At 37.1% G+C, this 27,226-nt stretch overlaps 1 protein-coding gene across 1 annotated transcript; it reads left to right on the forward strand.

Annotated features, from left to right (window-relative positions):
* The first annotated feature begins 101 nt into the window (after nucleotides 1-101).
* Nucleotides 102-26,923, forward strand: LOC127857323 (uncharacterized). Its single transcript, XM_052393729.1, has 8 exons — nucleotides 102-236; nucleotides 19,829-19,897; nucleotides 22,561-22,654; nucleotides 23,015-23,248; nucleotides 23,850-24,001; nucleotides 24,739-24,837; nucleotides 25,144-25,244; nucleotides 26,911-26,923. The coding sequence occupies exons 1-8, from the start codon at nucleotides 102-104 to the stop codon at nucleotides 26,921-26,923; spliced, it is 897 nt and encodes a 298-aa protein (XP_052249689.1).
* Nucleotides 26,924-27,226: the final 303 nt, after the last annotated feature.

The following is a 27,226-nucleotide window of genomic DNA, read 5'->3' on the forward strand; positions in this document are numbered from 1 at the left end:
CCCATTGGGACTTTCGTCTGTTCCAGTTTGCAATCAACCCAGACACTTACCGTAAGAACAATTCGCAATTTATCGCACCACCTGGTGCTCTTCCATGTGCAATGGCGCCAAGATGTATGAGGCGAACAGAACAACTGCGGCAGAGAAGAGGCAAGCCTGAAACGCCCGTGTTGCAAGCCCAACTGGAGACGTCCCACTCCTCCCCTTTGTACAAGAATATTCCGTGCCACGGGCCCGTATTCACCAAACAATTCTTAGACTTAAGTCTAAGAATAAAGAAAATTCTTTTAATTAGAATATTCAAGAATTTCTTTAATTTTTAGTCAAACTCTGCAGTAAACATCTCTGTCTATATTATTCTTCATATAGAACAGTTTGTTAATGACATAATCACCAGTGGAGGCCTGTATATATTCAAACATTGATCACATTTTTCTTGGTTCCAAGTCTATTCTGTATTCTTAAGTCTAAGAATCGGTTGGTGAATACGGGCCCAGATCGGCCTCAGCAGCCATTTGCGCACACACAGACAAAGCCAGTCCCAGACCCACAGATGACTTGAGTGGTCCTAGTCGAGTCGACGGACGAACGAATGAACAATCCAAATTGTTAACGGAATAATTTAGAAACAAATAAATGTAGTTATGTACAATAATTTCTATCGTAGGATTTGATAGATTGTAATAAATATCAATGTTAAATGGATACTTAATGTGTTTACTTCTATCCTTATAGCAATATTTGATGAATGAGCAATGTCATTATCAATTGAAGTATTCTACTTATCATTATATTCTTTGTTAACTTCTGTCATCACCTTATTTTTATCATACTTAATCTATGTATTTACTTATAATATTTTGTATTTTGCTTCAGATGACGAATGAAGTAATATGTGAATCGCGCTCTGAGAAACAAACCTTTATTGGTTAATCACATAACAAGTGTCATATGAGTCATCAGTAAGTTACCGTTCGCGAACTGTAAATTGCATTTTTGTGCAAAAAAAAAATAATAATAAAGTATGGACATGACATGTTTACTTGATATTGCACGTGTTCACGCTATTTCCGCGCATTGTTGTAGCAGAAAAGCATCGAATATATGCATTTTCAGTTGAGCCCAATGTTAGGAATTTATAGTAATAGTTTATCGGGACTGAATGAGCATTTTCACATGTTGTATGCAAATGTTCAATTAGTTTCATTTAATTAAAATCATGACCATACCGATTACAAACTTTTTTTAATAGACGCCGCAGACGGCAACTGTTTAGATTCTCAATCAAAACGTTTTCAATGCGGCGAGAAATCTCTTTACATTTTGCCGTTCTCATAATAAAAGTATTTATCCTATTATTTAACATACTAGTAGTTGAGTTGTCATTACACTGGTATTAATGGTATGACTTCAATAGAGTACTCCGATCTTATGAAATGTAATTTGTTTGACCTAGGTATTAAAGTATCGGTGGATTAATTGTTAACAAAATCGATTGTGATTGTGTTTAACTTGTATTTACCCAAAGGGTTTGTTAAAATTTGTTTTAGTTTAACAACAGCATTTCAAAATGGAATAAACGCTTAAAGGGATCTTTTCACGCTTTGGTAAATTGACAAAATTGGAAAAAGTTGTTTCAGATTCGTAAGTTTTCGTTTTAGTTATGATATTTGTGAGGAAACAGTAATACTGAACATTAACCATGCTCTAATATAGCCATTATATGCATCTTTTGACGATTTTAAAACCTAAAAATTATAAAGCGTTGCAACGCGAAACGATTGAATAATTTGGAGAGTTCTGTTTTTGTCGTTAAATTTTGTGAAACTACGAAGATTGCTTATATAAGGTATAAAATACGTCAAAAATGTGTACTTGGCGGAATAGCTCAGTAGGCTAAAGTGTTTTTACTTCAGGACTCTGGCAGGACTCCAGGGCTCACTGGTTCGAAACCTGCTCCGGGCAATGTTCTTTTCCTTTTTTTAATTTTTTTCTTGATTTTTTACTGGAGCTTTTATGATCCAATGTTTACATTTGTCAATATAAAGCATTTAATGAATAAGTTAAAAAAATGCCAAAATCTGTGAAAAGGCCCCTTTAAGCTATTATAATAATAGCATTACTGCAGGGCGTCCATCTGAACAAAACAATTACGCAGTTTCTGCGTTACTTGTACGTTCGGTCAAGTTTCTCGATGGATCAGTCAGATTAAACAGCACATACATGTGTAACAGGATTTCACAAAAAAATATCATGATCAGGTTTAACATAGTCTGCTAACTGTTGTTACGACTATTCCAATCATCAAACATGCATATATTACTGTATCTATCTCTAAAATTATCAATTTCTATCTGGATATCGGAAAACGGATCATCGTTTACATACACAGAGTTTTCAGGCGGTACATATACTACACCGCACAGTATAACGTCATTTTTGTTAAACGTTTGGGCAGTTTAAACCACAATACAAATTTACTGCTTGACTGAATAACTGTGACATATTTGCTTACATCGTTTTTAACAGCGAGACATATTCCGCCTGATTTACGTACAGAGAATTCTTTTCTGTTTTTAAAATGCATTTTAAACCCATTTTATTCTTAATCATCATAATCGTCGGTTTTAGTTTCCTGTAAACCAACAATATCGTACTTGCATAAAAATGAATAAAACTCTGGACAAAGCTGTTTCGATCTCCGTCCGCAAACGTTCAACGAGAGAAATTTTAATCCTCTCACACATCGACTAACTGATTCGTGTTTATTGTTGTGTAAAGTGCATCGGTTCTCTCCCTGTGCGTCCTAATGCACAGTTGTGTTCAACTGAGAACGTTGTGTGATACTTGGCTCGGGTTGCTCGAGGATCTCGGGAACTTGTACAGGGGCGGTGGAAGGCGATAAATCGCTCTCTTTTTTCCCGGGGCCTCTTAAGTTCTGTTTCGTCCAGATGGGATCGGGGCGAGCGTTCAATCAGCGGCCTGCGCCTTTGCGGCGTATCTGCTTGGTCACTGTTCAATACTTCGAATCTATTTTTACCTCGGAAATCGATGGGCACTTTCGTTCGTTGTTTCCATGGCACATAGATATTTTGTGGGTGTTTTGTTGCAGTGACGGCTTTTCATAAGATGTCCGCGATCTTGGCCTCGGTACTTCAAACGACCCCGTGTCTAAGTTTTACACCTGGTTTCCTATGTACAGGTTATCACGCACTAGGTTGCACTTTAGTTTATTCATAGGATCACTTTTATATTGTTTCATAATTGGAAATAATCGTCTTCGACGTTCCTCTATTTCTGATGGAAACTGTTCATTAATATAACAGCCTGACTTCTTTTGATTTAGTAGAATACCCGCTCTTCGAATCTTTTCACGTTCATTATAGTTTTTAAATTTGGCTACAATCGGACGGGGTAGATTTTTATAATTTGAACCACCGGTGATATCTCTATCGATCTCTTGCTCTATCTATCTATATCTCTATCTATCTATATCTCTATCTATCGTTCTATGTATCTCTATCTATGTATCTCTATCTATCTATCTATCTCTATCTATCTATCTCTATTCATCTATCTATCTCTATCTATCTATTTATCTCTATCTATCTCTTTCTATCTATCTCTATCTATCTATCTATCTCTATCCATCTATCTCTATCTATCTATCTATCTATCTATCTATCTAACTAATCTATCTGTTATGCATCAAGTATCTATTTATTTATTTATTTATTTATCTATTTTTTTATTTTTTTTATTATTTTTTATTTTTGTGTGATTGAGAAATAAAATATAACCAACGAAAATACTTTCAAAAACACTGGATCCTTCGATGAAGCAAAATACAATTAGACTTAAATATACATATGGGAAAGCCATTGTTCAAACAAGTTGTTTTGTTTTACAAAAACAATATGGAACCCTTGTCGCGGGGTGTCTACAAATAACGTGGTTTATATAGGCAAACCCACATTTTTAAAACATGCGTTTTTCCATCGAAAACCATACACAAATCATTTTGGCGAAATGTGACAAGAACTTCGTTTTATATTGAAATCATACATACAGAAAACAGTTATTTTCCTTTCAATTTCATCTCACACAAAACTCCCAAAATGCTGACACACCCGCATCCACCCATGACAATTATTGAATTTTGCAAACACCATTCTTTGTCGTTACATTAAAGACAAGACAAGACAAATATTAATTCAGACTTGCACAGTGTACATTGTCTAAACACCAGATATTTCACATACAATTATGTCACAGAGATAAACATAGTAATAATATAAACATAAGCAGCATCGTATACGGTTACGAAAAAACTAGGTAAAGTACTTATTATATACGGAGGAATACTATTTGAAGTAAAGTAACAATATTATAAATATTATTTCTTAAAATCAGAGCTCCTTTTACAAATTTGGCTAATTTAATAAGTTCAAATTTATTCGTTTTATTGAGCAAAGGGTGGAATTTATAAACAGAAGGCCTAATATAATAGCATTTCTTTAGATAATTTCTTCTAATATCAATGTATAAAGGGAGTGCAGGACACTAGCCCTCTGGGCCTAATATAATAGCATTTCTTTAGATAATTTCTTCTAATATCAATGTATAAAGGGAGTGCAGGACACTAGCCCTCTGGGACATTAGCTCCTAGGACATTAGCCCCTTTGGACATTAGCCCCCTAGGACATTTGCCCCTTAGGACATAAGCCCCAACCTATTTAACATTCATTTTGTAGGTATTTAATTTCAAACTTTTTTTTTAATTAATGGAATTAATGGGTTATTTATATATAAAAAAAACAGCAACAACAACACAATTTGTTTCTTATGTATCTAACTGTAAGGTAATTTTAGACTTCTAGATGGTGTCAGAAATGTTTGCAAAATAAATAGAGTCCAAAGAAAACATAGTAAAGAAATTGTAAAAAAAACACACTAAAATTTACGTGTGTGGTACAAGCAATAAATTGTTTGTATTTACATATGAAATTTAAAAAAATGAATAAAAATACTTACTTTATAAAAAGTTTTGGACGTTTTAAAACACATTGGGGCTAATGTCCTAGCGTGCACTTTTTTGAAGGAGCTTTTGTCCTAGGGGCTTTTGTCCTAGGGGCTTTTGTCCTAGGGGCTAATGTCCTAGAGGGCTAATGTCCGTACCCCGTATAAATGACATTTACAAACAAAATGAAATTCATCTTCAACATCTTATTCGTTACAACAAAGGCAATAACGTTAACATTAAAAAATACATTAACCCATTTATGCCTATCGTCTAGAAAAAAGGCTTTGGCAAACAGAATAGACCCAGATGAGACGCCGCATGATGCGGCGTCTCTTCAGTGTCTGCGCTGTTTGCTTAGTGGAATTTATGAAAGAAATATTCTAAATATAGAAATAAATATACAAGACAATTTTGGAAATAAATTGATCCAGTTTAGAAGGATGGGAGAGTCCACTTGGCATAAATGGGTTAAAAGACGACCAGCGGCTGCTGCACTCTGCGTGACCCCTGCGGGGCCGGGTGTATTGTGTGAGATGAAATCCGGATTAACCGTCCCCTTACAGGGAAGTCTAGTTCAATCTTAAACTTAAACCTTCACGCAGAGATTACTCTAAGAGAAAGCGTAATGAGGCAGACACAGGGCAGCAGGATTCTTTTCGATGTGATAAATCTCTGAATACAATTTCAGCTTACTGATTTAATAGCATGATTTAAAACCATAATTTGCTGGATTTTAAAACAACAAAAGTAACGCGACTTTTTATTATAAATAAATGGTCTTTGGTATTTTTTTTTCATTTTAGCGCATAAAATATTTTTGACTGGATGACATATATAACAATTAAATTAATACTATAAATGCGGTTAATAAAAAACGTATAAAATTATGTTTATAAGATCGGGAACTTATTTTGTACAATCATACACATTCAGTATTAAAATTATTGTAGTCGTGTGGCATTTTAAGAAATATTAGAAGCAAATTAGCATGTTTAGGTTGTACATGTTAGTCGTATACTTAATATATTCATGTCGTTGTGTGGTTTTTTGATTGATAGAGAAAAGTAGATTTACTCTGAATTCAAATGCTTGTCTAAAATATGCATGTGTCGATAAAATAAATGTATTTTTTTAGCGTCTAAAAAAGGCCTTGTCAAACAGCGAGGACCCAGATGAGACGCCGCATGATGCGGCGTCTCATCAGGGTCTGAACTGTTTGAATAAAGGAATTAATGTAAGAAATATTCTAAATGTAGAAATAAATATTCTAGACATCCCTAATTTTGGAAATAAATTGATCCAATTTATAAGGATATGAGAGTCCACTATGCATAAATGGGTTAATTTGTATGGTTATTTTTATTGGGAAAGGTTGTGTTTGTAAGTATTGACGTATGTCACATATACGGTATTCGCTGAATACGGAAACATACTATTTGTCACGTGGATTACCCATTTATTCCTAGTGGACTCTCCCATCTTTCAAAATTGGATCAATTTATTTTCAAAATTAGGGATGTCTAGTATACTTATTTCTATATTTAGAATATTTCTTACAGAAATTCCTTTAAGCAAACAGCGCAGTCCTTGATGAGACACCGCATAATGCGGCGTCTTATCTGGGTATACGCTGTTTGCAAAGGCTTTTTTCTAGACGCTAGGCATAAATGGGTTAAGATAGAACAGGAAATACACTCGTAACGCATTTGTGTTGTTGTTGTTTTCGAATTGTAATGCTTATGCGACGACCACCATTCTATAAAGATTAAACAATCTAATAACTTAGCACATTTACAAAAGCGGATGCGAAGTAAAACAATTATTCTGGTAACAAATTACAAGTCGAGTCACAATTGATCTCTTTACACAATATCTGAGTTTGGTTGGCGCTCACCATACCAAACAGGTGGAGCTTCCTTTGTGTTCTCCGGTTTTCTCCGTCCCACAATCACTCACAGCAAAAACCACACCAAAATTAAAAATCTCAGTTGCAATTAAATATCTGGAATTTTTTTATAAGGTACGAGTTCTGGGACACACACCGGGTCCACACATAATGTAGCCTCTGGCGCTTAGGGACCTAATAAACTTCGAAATACACACACAAACATGCTGGTCTCGTAATCATTTATTATTATTTATTATGATTATTTGTGTAGTACAGTGTCACACGTGAAAAGCTACTGTACTTACGGATATGAGCAATGCAGGTTGTGAGACAATCTTGTGTTACCCTCAGCGGCATGATTACATAAGTTTACCGATGCGTCCAATGATTTACAACATTTTCTGCGTACGTTTAAAATTATTATTATTATTATTATAATACCGGATTTATAAAGCGCCCTCTTCATGCAAGAGTGCACGTTCAAAGGCGCTTTACATAATAACATTTGACGTATCGTAGATACGAATACATTTTGCAACACTGTTTCAAAAGAAATCGATCAAAACTACTCAATTATACTATAAAACTACTCTATTATACTATAAGTACTACGTAAAAACATGCACAGTAACCATAGATTAGAATGATCAACACAACACTATAAAACTACCCTATGTGTTCAGCTATAAGACAATTAATGAAACAATAAAATCTAAAACTTAAACAATAAGTACTACGTAAAACAACAAATAATAATTATGCTTCCTTTAAAAGGGTTTATTCAGTTCATGATGATTGAGATTTTATATAATGAATTGAATAAACCACTGCTTATATTGCATAAGATTGGAGGAAGAGATGAGTTTTCAGTGCCTTTTTGAATGAATTCAGTGTTGAAGAACCTCGAATGGTTGATTGAAGTGAGTTCCAGAGTATGGGAGCAGCGTTCATGAAACTTCGCTCTCCGTATGATACGGATTTAATCTTCGTTGGAATCACTAATGAAGTCGCTTCGTTCTTTGATCTTAAGTTTCGCCTTGGTTCGTAGTCTTCAAGTAGGTTTTTCAGATATACAGGCGATTGTCCATTTAAGGCTTTGAACGCATTGGTAAATATTTTGAAGTGGATTCTTTTTTCTACTGGGAGCCAGTGTAATTCTTTTAGGATCGGTGTTATGTGACTATAGCGGGATGTTCTTGTGATAACACGCGCTGCAGTGTTTTGAACATTTTGTAGTTTCTTGACAGCTGATGTTTGTGTTCCATACAGCAGTGGATTGCAATAGTCTAGCCGAGACATGACAAGTGAATTGACCAATGATTTTGTGGCATTTGGTGTAGGATATTGCCTGATGTGACCTATTTGCCTAATCTGACCGAAACATGATCTACTTATAGCATTAATATGGTGTTCCATGTTCATTCTTGAATCAAACCAAACACCGAGATTTCTACGTATTGCGATGGTTTAATTGTCGAGTCCCCTACTTTAATAGTTAACCCATCTACGTACTTGGCGTTGTTTTGACTTGAAAATACAAAGACCTCGGTTTTGTCGGTGTTAAGTTTGAGCATATTTGTATTCATCCACAAGATGATATCGTGGAGGCACTTTTCGACTCGATTTAGTGTTTCGTCTTGGGCTGCTCCATCGGTGGGTTCAAAGGAAAGGTAGAGCTGCGAGTCATTGGCGTAGAAGTGATGCCCGAGTCCATGTTTTTTGCAAATTTCCCCAACAGGTTTAGTATACATAGTATAAAATTTTGGGCCTAACACAGATCCCTGGGGTACGCTGAAGGTCAGCAGCTCTGGTTTCGATACCTTGCCGTCAATGCTCATCGTTTGGAAGCGGTCAGATAGGTAGGAAGCTACCCACTGTAGTGGTTGTTCAGCAAAGCCGAACTGTTGTTCGAGGCGGCTTAAAAGGGTTATGTGGTCGATGGTGTCGAAAGCGGCAGAGAGATCCAGCATAACTAAGACAGTGACCTTTTTCTTATCTAATGATTGTAGGACATCGTTTTGAACTTTTAATAAAGCTTGTTTCTGTTGAGTGAAACTTCCTGTATGCAGACTGATTTTCTGAATTAAATTTTCTTCTCTGTCAAATGTTCATCTATTCTTTTGCTGACAACTTTCTCCAATAATTTTGAAACATATGGCAGATTCGAAACCGGGCGATAGTTTTGTAGTGTTTCTTTATCTAAGGTGGGCTTTTTAAATAAAGGTCTTATACGTGATGTCTTAAAGGATCTTGGCACACTTGCTGTTTCCATCGAAAGATTGATGATTTTTGTCAGTATTGGTAGCAGTTCAGTTTTGCATTCTTTCAGGAGCCAAGTTGGAACAGGGTCAAGCTCGCAAGATTTATTTGGGGAATGCATAATGATTTTTTCAACTTCTTCCTCAGTTGTCGGACGGAAATGTGTCAAACTGCATGTTTCTGCTGTTGGGTTATTATCATTACTATGTTTTGAATTTGCTTGAGATAGGGCATGTTCAGGGATATCTTTTCTGATACCTTCAACTTTATTTATGAAAAACTTATTGAAAATTTGTGCTAACTCATCGGATGTTTTGCCAGACGGGAGAGCTATTTCAGATGGGCCATCTAGTAAGTGTTTTGTGATTTTGTGCATGCTCTTTTGATCACGGCCACAGGATGTTACTTTATCTGAATAAAAATCTACGCGTGCTTTTGTCAACATTTTGTTCATTTTGGCGCAGTGGTTTCTTAAATTTCATGATCAATAGTGAGTCTCGATTTTAGCCATTTTCTTTCCAAATTTCGTTTGATATGTTTAGAGTCATGAAGCTCATCTGTGTACCACGGGCAAGTCGGCCGCGGGGTTATAGATTTTGTTCTTAGTGGAGCATGTTTGTCTACCAAATATGAATGCTTAGTATCATAAGTTTGGTCAAGGGTTTCAGGGTCATTTATATTTTCAAATTGTATTTCTGACTCTGTGATATCCTGTTTAAATGTTTCAATATTGATCTCTCGTAGTTTCCGAAAGGTTACAGTTTTTCTTACCGGAGCTGGTTTTGATGCTCTTGCATTAAAGATGACGGCATAATGGTCTTTAGAAATGTTTCCTGAGCCGACTGAAAGTCCAGGATCGGTAACAACTACTTTGGATACCGTATCCACAGTGTCCCTGGTGATCACAACGTCCAGAGTGTGTCCTCGTACGTGTGTTGGCTCTTTTACATGCTGCATCATACCAAAAGAATGGAGAATGTTATTGAATTTTAGAGTATCTTTATCAGACGGATCGTCAAGGTGGAAATTCAGATCGCCGGTCAAAATGATGTTTTTATCTGTTATTGCATATTTTGATAAAAACTGGGACCATTCTTCCTCTAAGAAAGTTCTTGATTTCAAGCCATTGTCGTTTGATGAAGGTGGTCTGTAGATTACAGCTAATCTTAGAGAGTAGTCTTCAATATGTATACTACAGTCCATGTGTTTAAAGGTAGTGAATTGTTTGTCTTTAGTTGAAGTCAAGACTTTTATTTCAATGCTAGCCTTGTGTATTAAAGCAACTCCGCCCCCACGGCGACCACGGGGACGTGGTACATGTTTTATTTGGTAGCCTTCAGATAAGAGTTTGGCAAAACAGGTTTTATCTGTCGATGTGCCAAGCCAGGTTTCTGTTATGGCTACAAGATTAAACTCATTAGTTGATATAAAATCGTTGAGAGACAGGGTCTTGTTTTTTTACAGATCTAGGATTTATGTTGCATATTTTGATGTTTGTCTGCCCACTAACGGTGATTTTAGCTCCAATTTTGACTTTTATAAGGTTACTATGAATGGTCGTCTTTTGGGCGGTTTGCAGAGGTTTTGCTGTATTTGACAAGTTACTTGTTATTGTAGGAATTTCTCTTGGTAGTATATTATTTAATATTCTCCAAGTGAACACCCTGGTTTATGTCATGATTTCGTTTCAGCAAATCACAGGCAGATAAACCCAGCCCACTAGTTAATGCAGGTTAACATTTTACCACCGCAAAATCAAGCAATTGAGATCCGGCTTTATAAACCCCGGAGAAGCAGTATAAAAGGGCCCCAAACTCACAAAATGTCTTCTTTTCAGTTGTACACTAGTGTGTTAACAGCAGAAAACAAAAATGATTATTTTCATAATATTTAAGTTTGTATTTAATATATATTCCAATTAAATTTGGCATAATTATACTTTAGAATACAAACAATATGTATGTGTAATTTGGTGGTTGAAAGTTATTTAGTTATTGACTTACAGAAAAAGTTTTTTGTTGTCTGCTTGAAATTCAAATTTCCCTGCAAATGCTAAGCACCGCCCACTTGAAAGGTTATGAACTTCTCTCAGCCAGTCGCAAGCGAATGACTCAAATCAAGTTTATATGTTAGCAGCAAATCACAGGCAGATAAACCCAGCCCACTAGTTAATGCAGGTTAACATTTTACCACCGCAAAATCAAGCAATTGAGATCCGGCTTTTATGTTTACCGCCCCGGGCGCCTCTGTATTTCAAGATACTGTATGATTTCAATAGTGATAGAGTTTGATTGTCCGGTATTATCAATTTTATATCCACACCTGAACAATGCAGTAATTTATCTCTATTGTACTGAATGAACGACATAATCCTTTGATTTGAAAATACTGACCACCTTAGATCTTGAGCGATCGTTTACACATGTTCTTCTTAGTTCTGGTGTACTATGGACTTACGGTGTTAAGAATATTTCATGCTGATGTATTTCATCTTGGAAAAAAGTTCGTGGCAGTGTTAACGTAATATGTTAAGTAAATGTAATTTGACTCGATGTCCACGTCAGTTTACATTATCAAAAAATTACGTTTTCAAAGTTTGAGTTATTAATTCTAATGACGTGTGAAAAGCATTGAGTTTGCATCTTGTTTTCATTTCGTGACTGATAATCTACATAGCACGGCAACGACGAATGACTAATGGCAATTTTTTAACCCATTTATGCCTAGCGTCCAGAAAAAGGCCTAGGCAAACAGCGTAGACCCAGATTAGACGCCGCATAATGCGGCGTCTCATCAGGGTCTGCGCTGTTTGCTTAAAGGAATTCCTGGAAGAAATATTCTAAATATAGAAATAAATATATACTAGACATCCCTAATTTTGGAAATAAATTGATCCAATTTAGAAGGATGGGAGAGTCCACTAGGCTTAAATAGGTTAAAGGAATATAATATATAATAAAAAAAACTCAGAGGGGATCCTAGCAAAACGTTTATTAATTTTTGAAAAACAAAACCAACTAAAGTCGGACAAACAAAACCAACTAAAGTCGGACAAACAAAACCAACTAAAGTCGGACAATTGGGCGCCAGCAACTCGTTGGCAACAGGAAATCACTCTCATTGTTTGAAGTGTAGGTTGCTATAGCAACCATATAATGGCGCAATGTGACGACTTATCGTCGACGTCATCAAAGGGTCTATCGATATGTATGCTGTCAAGAACGCAGAAAATCGCCATCTTCATTACGTCTCTTGTGGACCTCCTGATGTTTCTCAGCTTCTATATCATGGCACCGTTTTTTCCGGAAGATGTTGTTGTTATTTACCACTTTTTTTTAAATCATGGACGTATGTTTTGTTAAAATTTTAAGAGTGTGTTTTTTTGCATTTTCATCTGGATGTTCTTACTGTATAAAATGTTAACCCATTTTTGCCTAGCGTCTAGAAAAAGGGCCTTGGCAAACAGCGTAGACCCAGATGAGACGCCGCATGATGCGCAGGGTCTGCGCTGTTTGCTTAAAGGAATATCTGTAAAAAAAATATTCTAAATAAAGAAGTAAATATACTAGACATTCCTAATTTTGGAAATAAATTGATTAAATTTAGAAGGAAGGGAGAGTCCATTAGGTATAAATGGGTTAATGTCGTATTGTATTTGCAGTGTTCATGGTGTTGCGTTATTCAATACATGTTACTTCACACCTGTTAATGAAGGGGGAAGGGTGGTAGGAACCTAGTTTTTAAGGTTACCGTGCAAGAACTTTTTTTTTATAAAGATTAAGTTGTCTTTTGTATGCTAAATTCATATTGAACTGAACGATTGCATTATTGTACGTCATACGTGACATTAAAAACTTCTAAGAACTGACATTTATGTTCGATGACAATCGTAGAACGCTGCGGAATGATTTAATAATATTTTGTAAAATATCGTACCAAGCGTCGACATCAATATATGAATTATGTAATCCCTTCTTGCGTAAATGAGCCTCGTGCGTGGAAAACTAGGTTTAATGTATGTGCTTAAAGTATCGTTCCCGATTAGCGTATGTAGTCCGAATTAGCGAATATGGGACTACACTTTCCGCCTAGACTGAAAGATACTTCATTTAAACGAAAACTTTCATAAAAGCGAAAAATGGTGTCCCTGATTAGCCTGCATGGACTGCTCAAGGTACTGTAAATTACCATTTCGGTAAATAAATTCAGTGGTGTATGAAGTATTCTTGAAGGCCGAAGGCTTCTCGAAAAAAATATATAAACTGTCTGTCTGTCTGTCTTTCTGTCTGTCTGTCTGTCTGTCTGTCTGTCTGTCTGTCTGTCTGTCTGTCTGTCTGTCTGTCTGTCTGTCTGTCTGTCTGTCTGTCTGTCTGTCGGTCTGTCGGTCTGTCGGTCGGTCGGTCGGTCGGTCCGTCCGTCCGTCCGTCCGTCCGCCCGCCCGCCCGCCCGTCCGCTCGTCCGTCCGTCCGTCCGTCTTTCTTTCTTTCTTTCAATCTTCTATCTATTTAATCCGTCCGTCCGTCCGTCCGTCTTTCTTTCTTTCTTTCTTTTCTTTCTTTCTTTCTTTTTTTCTTTCTTTCTTTCTTTCTTTCTTTCTTTCTTTCTTTCTTTCATTCAATCTTCTATCTATTTAATACACAAAAAATAATATTCCCCCACTAAATCTTTTTTGTAGGCATTACGTAAAGGGGTAAGTGATACACTGTCGGGATGGATTTTCGGCACATTAACAATTATTTAAACTGTGACTCAACCATTTATTAAACGTCACGGTTTACAAAATCTTATTGGAGAATGTTTATCGTTAAAAACTCGCTATCAGGACTCATTTTTCAAGTCTCTGTACATGCTAGTTACGCCCTTATTTTGGGTACTACACACTTCGTTCCATAAACGCGTGCAACCTATTTTTCATAAAGTCACATCAGGCATTGTATATTTTAGAAGTAATTAATATTATTAATGCTCATCGGTGAAAACAAAAAAAATTGAAAATCGAAACATGTCGAGTTTTATTTCGTAATTATTAAACCACGAGGGCGACTTGTGTAAACGCCAAGCACAAAAGGCAAATAATGGTTGCCTTTTTATTGATAAATAACGATAGTGCGAATATTTTAAAATATACGATGCTATGATTGTGGGAGCTTGTGTTTTTTTAGTTGTAGTGGTATGCCGTTTATGTTCTTAAACGGATTCGTTTACAGTTGTTTTTACTTATACAATTATTATTATCATCAAATAATTATAATATAAATATAAATACATATATGAAATGTCTAAATTTATTATGAAAGGAAGAAAAACAAAGTTGAATAAAAAACTCAACCCTCACAGTTACTCGAACCCGTGAACTTGAGGGGCGAAGGCATACGAGTAACCACTGTACCACTACGGCAAATACTATAAATTGCGTATTTTAAACGCTAGATTAGCAATACGAATATTTTCCAAACTATCGATGGAAAGCGTTTTTTCACGATTTCGATTGCTAATAATCGGTTAATAAATCGATAACTTAAACATGTTTCTCAGAAGAGTTTATGCTTGTCTGCTTATTTGAATAATAAGTATGCATTATTTTTAACTCACTTTAGCACAACGTGCTGATAGTTAGCTTAAATAATCGCCTTCTGTCAGCGATTTGTGTTTCGTCATCATCAACATTGTTAACATTCAAAAGGCCATATGTCTGTCCGATCTTCATGCAATTTGGTCAAAACATTTTTCTCAATCTTATATTGGCCAAGTTCGAAACAGGGTCACGTGAGGTCAGATACTAGGTCACTAGGTAAAACTAAAGAACAAAGTTTGCTTACACACTAGAAGTGACATTTATATTACAATATTCAAGAACATGTGTTCTAATGATAACTCGGTTGACTACAAAAAAAATGCTCCAGTTCGTTAATAAAGATTGCCGCCTATGGCCGGATGAGCTTCTTTAAATGGCTGTAGTAAAACATGGTTAAAAAATACCCTCGAGAATAAATAATTTTAGTCCAATCTACATGACACTTGGTCAGAATTACTCTTAATGCATCTGAGTTTGAAAATGATTCCGGTTCATTGAAAAACATGGCCACCAGGGGGAGGGGGGGGGGGGGGCGGGGGCTAGTTTTTCTTAAAGGGCTAAAGTACGAAGCCTCTATAAGCCATATTTTCAGTCCTGAAAATGCACAGAGGTTTGCCATGATCATTTTTATCTTTCTGTCGAGATCTGTAAAAATAATGTTTTTCTTTCTCTGATTTTTACATTTTGCCAGAATTGTCATGCTTTACACACTGAAACTTAAATGATCAATAAATCTGTTAAGATATTGTATGTTATTAGCTAACATGAGCACCGTCGTCCATCAGTTTGTGAGGTGCGTTGATACCTTAATTTCTCACTCTTTCACAGTTGTTCAAATTATTCAAGTGTGTTGCATATATATAGGTCATCAGAGCTATTAAAACATAAACAGGTCAATATTTGGTGTGTTACATCTTCTATAAGTCCTCTATTAAGTTTTTTCACATCATGTCACTGGGGCTGAAAATGACCACGCCCATAGGTCACATACGTATGTAGTAAAATAACTGTTAAAAGCTTCTACTCGCGAACGACAAGGTTCAAAAATGAAATATTTGAGAAAAAACATTGTTAACCCGACCTTTACAAACTTTGTTCAAACAATACCCTAGGTCTCAAAGTCACCATCCTCGAGGATGCTTGATTTCCGGATATACACCTAGCGAAAAAATCTTATCTGTAACCGCAAGACCCAATTGATTGGTGTTTGGCAATAACATGGTGGTCCTCAACGAAGTTTGTACAAAACACGTCCCACCGGTCAGTAAAAGCAATAATCTGTGAGGTAGTTGTTTCCCTTTATATTTATGGAGTAAAACCTTTAAAAACTTCTTATTCTTTGAAGTTTCAAGGCCCAAAGATTGTGTAGAGGACAAATAGTTTTCCCTACCAAAAAGGTTTGAATCGCGCCCCTTTGGGTAAAAACTTTTGCCATTCCCTTAGAGTTACTTATTTCTGTTATATGTATATAGTGTAAACTTAAAAAATCTCGTCCTTTGAAACCTCACAGCCCAGAGGTTTCGTACTGATTATGTTACATGGCATGGTGGCCTTCTACATGTCCCCGAGGTCTAACTTGTCCCTGCCCTAGTTCTTTGCTAACATACAACATAAACTCCATAAGGCATGACAGTTTTAGTTATATGGCTATAATGCATCCATATTAACACTATGGAAGAAATATTGTTTGCCGAATAATCATGAAAGTTTATCCGAACGTACGTTTTTATGAAAAATAGGCTGATTACTTAAATGGTTACAGAAACACCACAAAAGCGGTTATAATTCCCTTTGTTATAAGTCCCTTTGATTGATTGGAAGTCCAATGAGCATGATATGTGTCGTGTTCTGAGAAAACTGGGCAATATGCATGTGCGTAAAGTGTCGTCCCAGATAAGCCTGTGCAGTCCGCACAGGCTAATCAGGGACGACACTTTCCGTTTTAATGGTATTTTTCGTTTAAAGGAAGTCCCTTTTTACCGAAAATCTAGTTTAAGCGGAAAGTGTCGTCCCAGATTAGCCTGTGCGGACTGCACAGGCTAATCTGGGACGACAGTTTACGCACATGCATTAAGTCCAGTTTTCTAAGAACAAGGATCATAATAGCTTGAAACACAACACGTTTCTCATGTCCTCATTTAGGTCTCCCATACTGGTGTTAAGTTCATGTTCTTGGCCGGAATATTACTCTTCAGTGGATGTACCGTGCTTTTTGGGTCGGTAAAATGATGACGTGTTTGCAAGATGTTTATTTACTTTATATGTGAACGTTTTTTTTTTATTCATTTAAATCATAAACACAAACATTTTTCATGTACATTATGGATTTGTAACTATCTTAATAATTTTTCGAATCAAATTATAATCTTTAGATTGTAAATGTTTCAATTCATAGACACACTCATCGTGCACATCTGTGTATATAGCTGTAGTCCTTAACGCACTTTATTTAGATTAGGCATTGACTAATTCGAATAAGTTTGTATAATATAATAATATGAGTCGCGTTCTGAGAAAACTTGGCATAATGCATGTGCGTTAAGTGTCGTCCCAGATTAGCCTGTGCAGTCCGCACAGGCTAATCAGTGACGACACTTTCCGCTTTTATGATATTTTCTGTTTAAAGAAAGTATTTTCTTGGAAAAAATCAAGTTTAGGCGGAAAGTGTCGTCCCTGTGCGGACTGCACAGGCTAATCTTGGACGACACTTTACGCACATGCATTATGCCCAGTTTTCTCAGAACGCGACTCATATATTAACACTCATACATCATATATATATTATTTTCAGGTTTAAAACGTTTATGATTGGTTTGCCAATTCGTGTGTAGTTTGAAGAAGTAAATGGTGTTTGAAAACATGGTCAACGTGACATTTAATATACTATTTCGAATTGCAACCGAATCGGACTGATATCAACACATAAGCGCATTTCAGTCTGATTTTTATTGCAGTTCAAAAAAGCATATTAATGATTAATATGCTTTTTTGAACTGCAATAAAAATCAGACTGAAATGCGCTTATGTGTTGATATCAGTCCGATTCGGTTGCAATTCGAAATAGTATATTATCTAAAAAGTATCTAGTATTCAACACCACACAGTTCTGTCGGTTCACATGGTCTATTTGCACATTAGGGCCTTGACCTATGTCCCCACAGACAGCGGTAATGGCGCATTCGTAGCCTTGGCGTTTAGTCTCCAAGTGTTCAAGTCCATCGGTATTGCGTGCACCTCCACCGCCTCGTATACGCTGCTTTTCCATTCGTTCCCTGACAACGTCTCAACCATTTTCGTACGTACATAGCGTGTTTAACCCATTTATGCCTAGTGGATTCTCACATCCTTCTAAATTGGATCCATTCATTTCCAAAATTAGGGATGTCTAGTATATTTATTTCTATATTTAGAATATTTCTTACAAAAATTCCTTTCAGCAAACAGCGTAGACCCTGATGAGACGCCGCATCACGCGGCGTCTCATCTGGGTCTACGCTGTTTGCAAAGGCCTTTTTTCTAGACGCTAGGCATACATGGGTTAACAGAACTTAATTGTTATATTCTCTTTACAACCGATCACCAGGCTTATATTTAAAATTGTTCCATTCAGAAAGATTGGAGTTCATTGTCTGACGGAGAATGGTCGGAGTCACGTGATCATATATCCAATTTACGAAAAAGTATCTTTTCAAGTTCCACATCGTTTGCTCAGCGGATCTGCTTTAGTAAATGCTTGGATTACAAAAATATCGGCTATTATTCAGCAATGAAAAACAAAGCAATAATTGGTCAGTTAATGTTTTGCTTGACTGGTCAGATCATTTGTGGATACATGGCAATCGCGGATTCAATTAGCGGCGTCATGCGAAAAATGGGTCTATTGTCATATTCAGTCAGCTTATCTCAAAACTAGCCTGCGCAATCACGCAGTTTGGTCAGGTTATACATGTCCTCTATAAAGTCAAGCGAGGATTGTGGTCTCATAAGTTGGCAACATATGCAATAGGACCCATTTTTGCATGAAGCCGTTCAATTACCATATTACAAACGACTTCTTCAGTTACTCGAACAAATAAGGCCAAACACAGGCGGAACGTTTGTCTCATGCTTAATGGATTTTAAAGTGTAATTCGTTTACATATTCTCAGCCTGTAAAATAACAGCCATTGTTTGCAAATAAACGCATATTTTCCGAAAGTTATTCATTGCCAATTGCTATTGTTCAAGATCATCTTTAACTTTTTGTCTGTTAAGCTAACGAAATACTTTATCGCCCAAGCATTGATTCCAAATGTAATAATGACAGCCAGAAAACGGTTTCAGATTTTTGTATTCATAAGTATTTCTTCGCTTGAATAAAAACTTCATTATTGCCAATGCTAGATACTTTTAGGAATGTAAAACAGACCCAGAGAATCACAGACCCAGCATCTTTAAGACATTTGAAAGTAACTTGTATCACTATACGCAGTGTGTTCTGTTTAACTGTTAAGGCCAACTAAGCTGTGTGTTTGTCCTAAAAAATCTGCAAATGAACAGACTATTTTTGTACCAATATAACATATTCTATGAAATAAATAATTATATGATATAAACAATTAGCGACATAAACAGATCCTTTAGTTATTAAAAATGATGATGATGATGATGATGATGATGATGATGGTGATGATGATGATGATGATGATGATGATGGTGGTGGTGGTGGTGATGATGATGATGATGATGATGATGATGATGATGATGATGATGATGATGATGATGATGATGATGATGATGATGATGATGATGATGATGATGATGATGATGATGATGATGATGATAATGATGATGCTGATGTTGCTGCTGCTGCTGATGATGATGATTAATGATTGATGATGATAATTGATGATGATAATGATGATGATGATGAAGATGATGGTGGTGGTGGTGGTGGTGGTGGTGGTGGTGATGATGATGATGATGATGATGATGATGATGATGATGATGATGATGATGATGATGATGATGATGATGATGATGATGATGATGATACATTTCTTATCACATACCAGTATATCCAGTTATAACTGTTTTGTTTCAGGGCTTCACTGAGATCTTCTCGTTGATAGGTCAGCTGTCGGGGTCAGCTTTGGGCGGCGTACTATACGGGGTAGGCGGCTAAACAATGCAGGTCACAACATTGTGGTGCGCCCAGCATTGTAGTTTCTTAATTGCGAAAATATTCAATACACTGTACATTTTTTTAAATTGGAAAATTGGAACGGACAAACCCATTGTATTTGTTTGATGTTATTAATTAAATTACAAAGCTAGCAGAGTACTCCCACTTTGTAAACAACATTTTCAACGATAAATATCGAAAATTCCAAATGCAAGGTCATTCTAAAAATGGAAATCGTATGTTTAACAAAAGTGTTTTCCAATAAGAAATTGTTTGCTCTATATGGGAAAACAATATGCATGCATGGCTTTTGGAAAGTGTCCAACCCGTAAGATAAAATAGACATAAGTAAATCATATTTTGCCGATTCTTGAGCAAGCTATCGTGTATGGTCATTATTTTCACCTTCGTTTTTAGCTCATCTATTTTTTGAAAAAAAAGAGCTATTGTCATCACCTTGGCGTCGGCGTCTGCGTCGGCGTCGGCGTTCGGTTAAGTTTTGTGTTTAGGTCCACTTTTCTCATAAAGTATCAACGCTATTGCATTCAAACTTGGTACACTTACTTACTATCATGAGGGGACTGGGCAGGCAAAGTTAGATAACTCTGACGTGCATTTTGACAGAATTATGTGCCATTTTTATACTTAGAAAATTGAAAATTTGGTTAAGTTTTGTGTTTAGGTCCACTTTATTCCTAAAGTATCAAAGCTATTGCTTTCATACTTGCAACACTTACTAACTATCATAAGGGGACTGTGCAGGCAAAGTTATGTAACTCTGACTGGCATTTTGACAGAATAATGGGCCCTTTATACTTAGAAAATTGAAAATTTGGTTAAGTTTTGTGTTTTGGTCCACTTTACTCCTAAAGTATCATAGATATTGCTTTCATACTTGGAACACTTGCAAACTATCATTAGGGACAGTACAGGACAAGTTGCATAACTCTGGTTGTCATTTTGACCCTTTTTTGACTTAGTAACTTTGAATATATGGTTAAATTTTGTGTTTAGATCCACTTTACTTCTTAAGTATCAAGGTTATTGCTTTCAAACTTCAAATACTTTCATGCTATCATGAGGGTACTGTACCTGGTAAGTTGAATTTTACATTGACCTTTGAATGACCTTGACTCTCAAGGTCAAACTATTAAATTTTGCTAAAATTGCCATAACTTCTTTATTTATGATCAGATTTAATTGATACTTGGACAAAACAACTCTTACCTGACATACCACAATAGACTCCACCCAAACCACCCCCCACGCCCCACTCCAGAATCCCCCCCCCCAATAAAGTGTTTTTTTTTTCATTTTATTTAAAGAGCATCTAATAAATTACCACACCCTCACTCTATACCCCCCCCCCCGACCCCCCCCCCCCCCCCCCTCCACCCGAAAAAAAATAATTATATTTTTGTTTGAAACATGGTTAAAAAACACAAATATTTTTTTATTATTTTTATTTTTGAAATACCGTCCAACCATCCTACCCAAGAATCCCCCCCCCCCCCAAAAAAAAAAAAATTTTTTTTTTGCATTTTGAGATGATAATGTAATAAATGACCACACCCCTATACTATACACCCCTCTCCACCCCACCCCTCCCTCCTTTGTGATTGAAGTATTGAGAAAGGTCCCTTCACCTTTAAAAAGAAAAATAGATGAGCGGTCTGCACCCGCAAGGCGGTGCTCTTGTTTAAATAGTGTCCTGGATATTGTGCGTGTTTAGTCAGCAATGACATCAAATAAAACAAACAAAATATCGAGATTGTGCAAATGTCTTTGAGCTCTGAGCACTTGAACTTGAGTGTTAAATTCGCTTGTAAATTTAGTTCACACTCTGAGTAAAATATGAATTAAACTTACTATATGTAATGTTAATTTTCATCGTGTATGTTAATGTTAAGCGACCAACGTCTGTCTACACACATGTGTAACAATTTGCATTTAATGTCAGACAGTTCAAGACCGAAACTTGAATATCCAACTGGGCTGCATATGATTAGCGACATTTCTGGCGTGTGTCATTTGCAAATATTTCCTGTATGAACTTAACGTGGTAAAACGTCGATCAGAGGTTTGCGAGTTAAAAACTCTACCACTTAATATAACTTGTGTGTAATCGGTTATGAAGTAATTGATACAGCCTTTCTTTCACTGCCTCTGAGTCAAGTACAATAACTGTCAGTTACCCACAGAACCATTCCAAATAAGATCTCGATCGGTTAACCCATATATGCCTTGTTGACTCTCCCATCCTTCTAAATTGGATCAATTTATTTCCAAAATTAGGGATGTATAGTATATTTATTTCTATATTTAGAATATTTCTTACATAAATTCCTTTAAGCAAACAGCGCAGACCCAGATGTTTGCTAAGGCCTTTTTCTAAACGCTAGGCATAAATGGGTTAAAAAGGTCCAGGAAGAGTTTTAGTTGGTTTACTGAGTGCATTACTATGATAACAAAGTTTTCATCGCCAGTTTACTTCTACGGCAAATATGAAAGGGCTGTCCCAAAATGTCGTTACAGCCAATAGGTAAAACCTATTTATATTTATATTAGAGATAGGATTTAACAATATAGGCAATCTGTAAATGTGTACATTTGTTTTCGATATTATAGGACTTTTTTCGTACTGTTTTCAGCTGGGCGGGTTCACACTTCCGTTCGTCTCTGTCGGCGGCCTAGGGATGCTGTGCATACCTTTGGTGGCATATGCAGTACCCACCTCGGTGTCAGGTTAGGTTACGGAAATTTTATTGGTGGCGTATGCAGTACCCATCTCGGCGTCAGGTATGGTTACGGCAATTTTATTGGTGGCGTATGCAGTACCCACCTCGGTGTCAGGTAAGGTTACGGTAATTTTATTGGTGGCGTATGTAGTATCCACCTCGGTGTCAGGTAAGGTTACGGCAATTTTATTGGTGGCGTATGTAGTACTCACCTCGGTGTCAGGTAAGGTTACGGCAATTTTATTGGTGGCGTATGCAGTACCCACCTCGGCGTCAGGTAAGGTAACGGCAATTTTATTGGTGGCGTATGCAGTACCCAACTCGGTGTCAATTAAGGTTATGGCAATTTTATTGGTGGCGTATGCAGTACCCACCTCGGTGTCAGGTAAGGTTACGGCAATTTTATCGGTGGCGTATGCAGTACCCACCTCGGTGTCAGGTAAGGTTACGGCAATTTATTTGGTGGCGTATGCAGTACCCATCTCGGCGTCTGGTAAGGTTACGGCAATTTTATTGGTGGCGTATGCAGTACCCATCTCGGCGTCAGGTAAGGTTACGGCAATTTTATTGGTGGCGTATGCAGTACCCACCTCGGTGTCAGGTACGTTTACGGCAATTTTATTGGTGGCGTATGCAGTACCCACCTCGGCGTCAGGTACGGTTACGGCAATTTTAAAATCAAAGTGTTAGAAAAGACATGAACTAGATATATATTTATGTTACAAGTTCCTTATAGCCCAATAGTAAGAGATACTAATATTTCATTTAAACGAAATCAAAATAATAAAACTCATATTAAGGTATATCACAAAATAACGGCAGTGGAACATTAAACCTTGTTCAAAAAGTGAATTTGGCGATATAGCAGACACATACGCTGTTTAAGATGTCCAGTTCCAGAAGAAGCTCTGGAATGTCAAACAAATCTAACGAACGTACGGCCAACAGACAAACAAAGGAATGACCGATTTATCGAAACACGATTTAACTCTTTCAGTGCTGGAACCGAACTTTGAAAGCCTTTGCAAACAGTTTGGATCCAGATGAGACGATACAGAACGTGGCGTCTCATCAGGATCCAAACTGTTTGCTATTCTGATAATATTCTTTTTTTTTTTAATCAAAGAAAATGCTATTAAATTTCCCAGCATTCAAAGGGTTAATAGGTAGATCCATATGTCTATTAATTACTTTTCTTTCAGATTGTCAGACGCTTTCGAAAGAGGCGGGCAAGAAGAGCCTTCCGAGGGGTCTCATGTGTCAGATGAGGACTCTCCTGGTCTGCCTTACAGTGGTCTGCAGCCTTGTCGTGCCGTCAATCCTGGACCCAATCCTGGAACCCTTCCTCAGAAAGGTAAGTAAGGCCATATTTGTTGACGCACTCTCTCACTCACGCACATATACACACGCACACACACGCACGCACGCACACACACAACTATATTTTGCGCACGATATTAACAGTTACAGGGTTAGTTACTGACCCGATACGGGATATACATCGTCGGACACTCCCGGCCTATTAACTACGTTACTCTCCATTCCTATAGATAGATGAGCGGAGCGTAATCAGCAGCTGTGGGTATCCGACGATGCGGGATATACGGTTCGGTCTTGCCCCGATATGGTTTTCCACAGAACCGTATATCCCGTATCGGGTCAGCAACTAACCCTGTAACGATTATATCGCGCCAACTACTTTCTATCGCATCAAATAAACAAGGACAAACAACGTTTTTGTATAACTAGTATTATCGAAAATATTAAAATCAAGAACATTATATAACAATAACAAAACTGTTTATACTGCCCCATATAGTCTACTGACACCATATAGAATACATGGGGTCAGAATGTGACTTTCTACTGCCCCATATAGTCTACTGACACCATATAGAATATATGGGGTCAGCATGTGACGTCAAACAGCCAATGAGAATTGTGTAGATGGCGTGATATTAAGCTCATATCGTGATAAGGAAAAGTCTGGAAGGTGATATTGATATAATATGATATGATTATCACTGCATCATCTATTTGTATTTGTGTTCATGTTGATGATGCTTAAATTTATCCTGTATCGCCATACAGTTCAAGCTTAAACCGGAAATGATCGGCGTGGTGTTTCTCGTCCTGGCGGCAACTTACTCCGCGTCCTCGCCGCTTTGGGGATGGGTGTCTGATAAAGTGGTGAGTAATACGGATAATATTTGTTCAGTCTGTGTTAACCCAGTTATGCCTAGCATCTAGAAAAAATGCCTTGGCAAGCAGCGAATACCCAGATGAGACGCCGCGTGATGTGGCGTCTCATCAGGGTCTGCGCCGTTTGCTTAAAGGAATTTTTGTAAGAAATATTCTAAATATAGAAATAAATATACTAGACATCCCTAATTTTGGAAATAAATTGATCCAATTTAGAAGGATGGGAGAGTCCACTATGCATAAATGGGTTAAGATAAAATACGATCTAGTACCTCACATATCGTGTATTCCCAGAACGATCAGAGACCCCTCCTGATCCTGGGATTCCTAGGCGCGTGTTTAGGCTCGTTGCTGATTGGTCCATCGCCGCTGCTCGGCATTGCAGAAGGGTCTAGGTATGCTATAGTCCTTATCCTTTTTAATGAGCCCACGCATCATGTAAACTACTTCTTTTTGTGTAATTGTATTATCGTACCGAAAAGAACAATCATGTGCTCTTTGTATTTTATGCTTTTGATTGTTAAATCAAAACATTCCAAAACAGTGCGTGATATAAGTACGGAATCTTACCCTAGTTGATTGTGTCAAGAGAACGTATCAATAAAGAGGCGAACATTATGACGTATCTCACTAGAGGCGTGTGTTATGACGTATCTTACTAGAGGCGTGTGTTATGACGTATCTCTCTAGAGGGGTGTGTTATGACGTATCTCACAAGAGGCGTGTTTTATGACGTATCTCACTAGAGGTGTATGTTATGACGTATCTCACTAGAGGCGTGTGTTATGATGTATCTCACTAGAGGCGTGTGTTATGACGTATCTCACAAGAGGCGTGTGTTATGACGTATCTCACTAGTAGCGTGTGTTATGACGTATCTCACTAGAGGTGTGTGTTATGACGTATCTCACTAGAGGTGTGTGTTATGACGTATCTCACTAAAGGCGTGTGATATGACGTATCTCACTAGAGGCGTGTGATATGACGTATCGCACTAGAGGCGTGTGTTATGACGTATCTCACTAGAGGCTTGTGTTATGACGTATCTCACAAGAGGCGTGTGTTATGACGTATCTCACTAGAGGCGTGTTTTATGACGTATCTCACTAGAGGCGTGTGTTATGACGTATCTCACTAGAGGTGTGTGTTATGACGTATCACACTAGAGTTGTGTATTATGACGTATCTCACTAGAGGCGTGTGTTATGACGTATCTCACTAGAGGCGTGTTTTATGACGTATCTCACTAGAGGCGTGTGGTATGACGTATCTCACTAGAGGCGTGTGATATGACGTATCTCACTAGAGGCGTGTGATATGACGTATCTCGCGAGAGGCGTGTGTTATGACGTATCTCACTAGAGGCGTGTGATATGACGTATATCACTAGAGGCGTGTGTTATTACGTATCTCACAAGAGGCGTGTGTTATGACGTATCTCACTAGAGGCGTGTATTATGGCGTATCTCACTAGAGGCGTGTGTTATGACGTATCTCGCTAAAGGCGTGTGTTATGACTTATCTCACTAGAGGCGTGTGTCATGACGTATCTCACTATCTAAAGGCGTGTGTTATGACGTATCTCACTATCTAAAGGCGTGTGTTATGACGTATCTCACTAGAGGCGTGTGTTATGACGTATCTCACGTAGCTGCGATTGTGATGCCAAACAGCGCGAACCACGCGGCTGACATTTACATTATACTCTTAGAACAATCGACACGCGTAATATTCTTAATTATACACGTGCTCAATTTAATTGTCTGAAAACGGCCATATTTATTGTGGTGCAGTTAATAATAAGACAATACGTTTTTCTAGTTTCTCTATGATATATAATGCCGACATTTTTGACAAAAAATAGTCCGGCTTTTGTGTTAATACAGGATCCCAAAAAGTAGCATTATACGGAATTTTAAGTTTATATTTTTTTGTTTCAGTGATGAATTCTGTATTTTGATTATTTTTAACACGTATATAATACTGATGTGTATTGCTTTGTTTTGTAGAGTAAACTTCTAAGTTAACAACATGAATATTGCTATGTTCTTGTTATTTCAGCGGTTTGTGGTAAGTAATATTTGCTTTGGTGATTATGGGTGTTTCGGCGAGTCTAACACTGGTCCCTACATTCGACATGCTACTCACGGTGGCCAAGTGAGTACTATTTCAATTTGTCTGTCAGTTTGAAACGCCACTCAACAATTACAGTTCAGACCAATAAATCATGTAATCCTACCCACCTGTCACAAACGTATTCGTCATGATTTTAGTCGATATGATACGGATTGTGATCGGTAAAAGTTCGCGATAATGTAATTATTCTATATTTATGCATGTAATCATGTTTTATATGATTTTGTTTTTAACAAACGTG

This window comes from Dreissena polymorpha, chromosome 14 (genome assembly GCF_020536995.1).
Source record: "Dreissena polymorpha isolate Duluth1 chromosome 14, UMN_Dpol_1.0, whole genome shotgun sequence".
Classification (NCBI taxonomy): Eukaryota; Metazoa; Mollusca; class Bivalvia; order Myida; family Dreissenidae; genus Dreissena; species Dreissena polymorpha.

What these genes read in the sequence shown, in the direction of transcription:
- LOC127857323 (XM_052393729.1), top strand. Translation starts at nt 102, where the DNA reads ATGGCGCCAAGATGTATGAGGCGAACAGAACAACTGCGGCAGAGAAGA. An exon ending in ATATTCCGTGCCACGGGCCC is followed by an intron (nt 237 to 19,828) that starts GTATTCACCAAA and finishes GTTTTGTTTCAG; the next exon opens with GGCTTCACTGAGATCTTCTC. An exon ending in GATGGGTGTCTGATAAAGTG is followed by an intron (nt 24,838 to 25,143) that starts GTGAGTAATACG and finishes GTGTATTCCCAG; the next exon opens with AACGATCAGAGACCCCTCCT.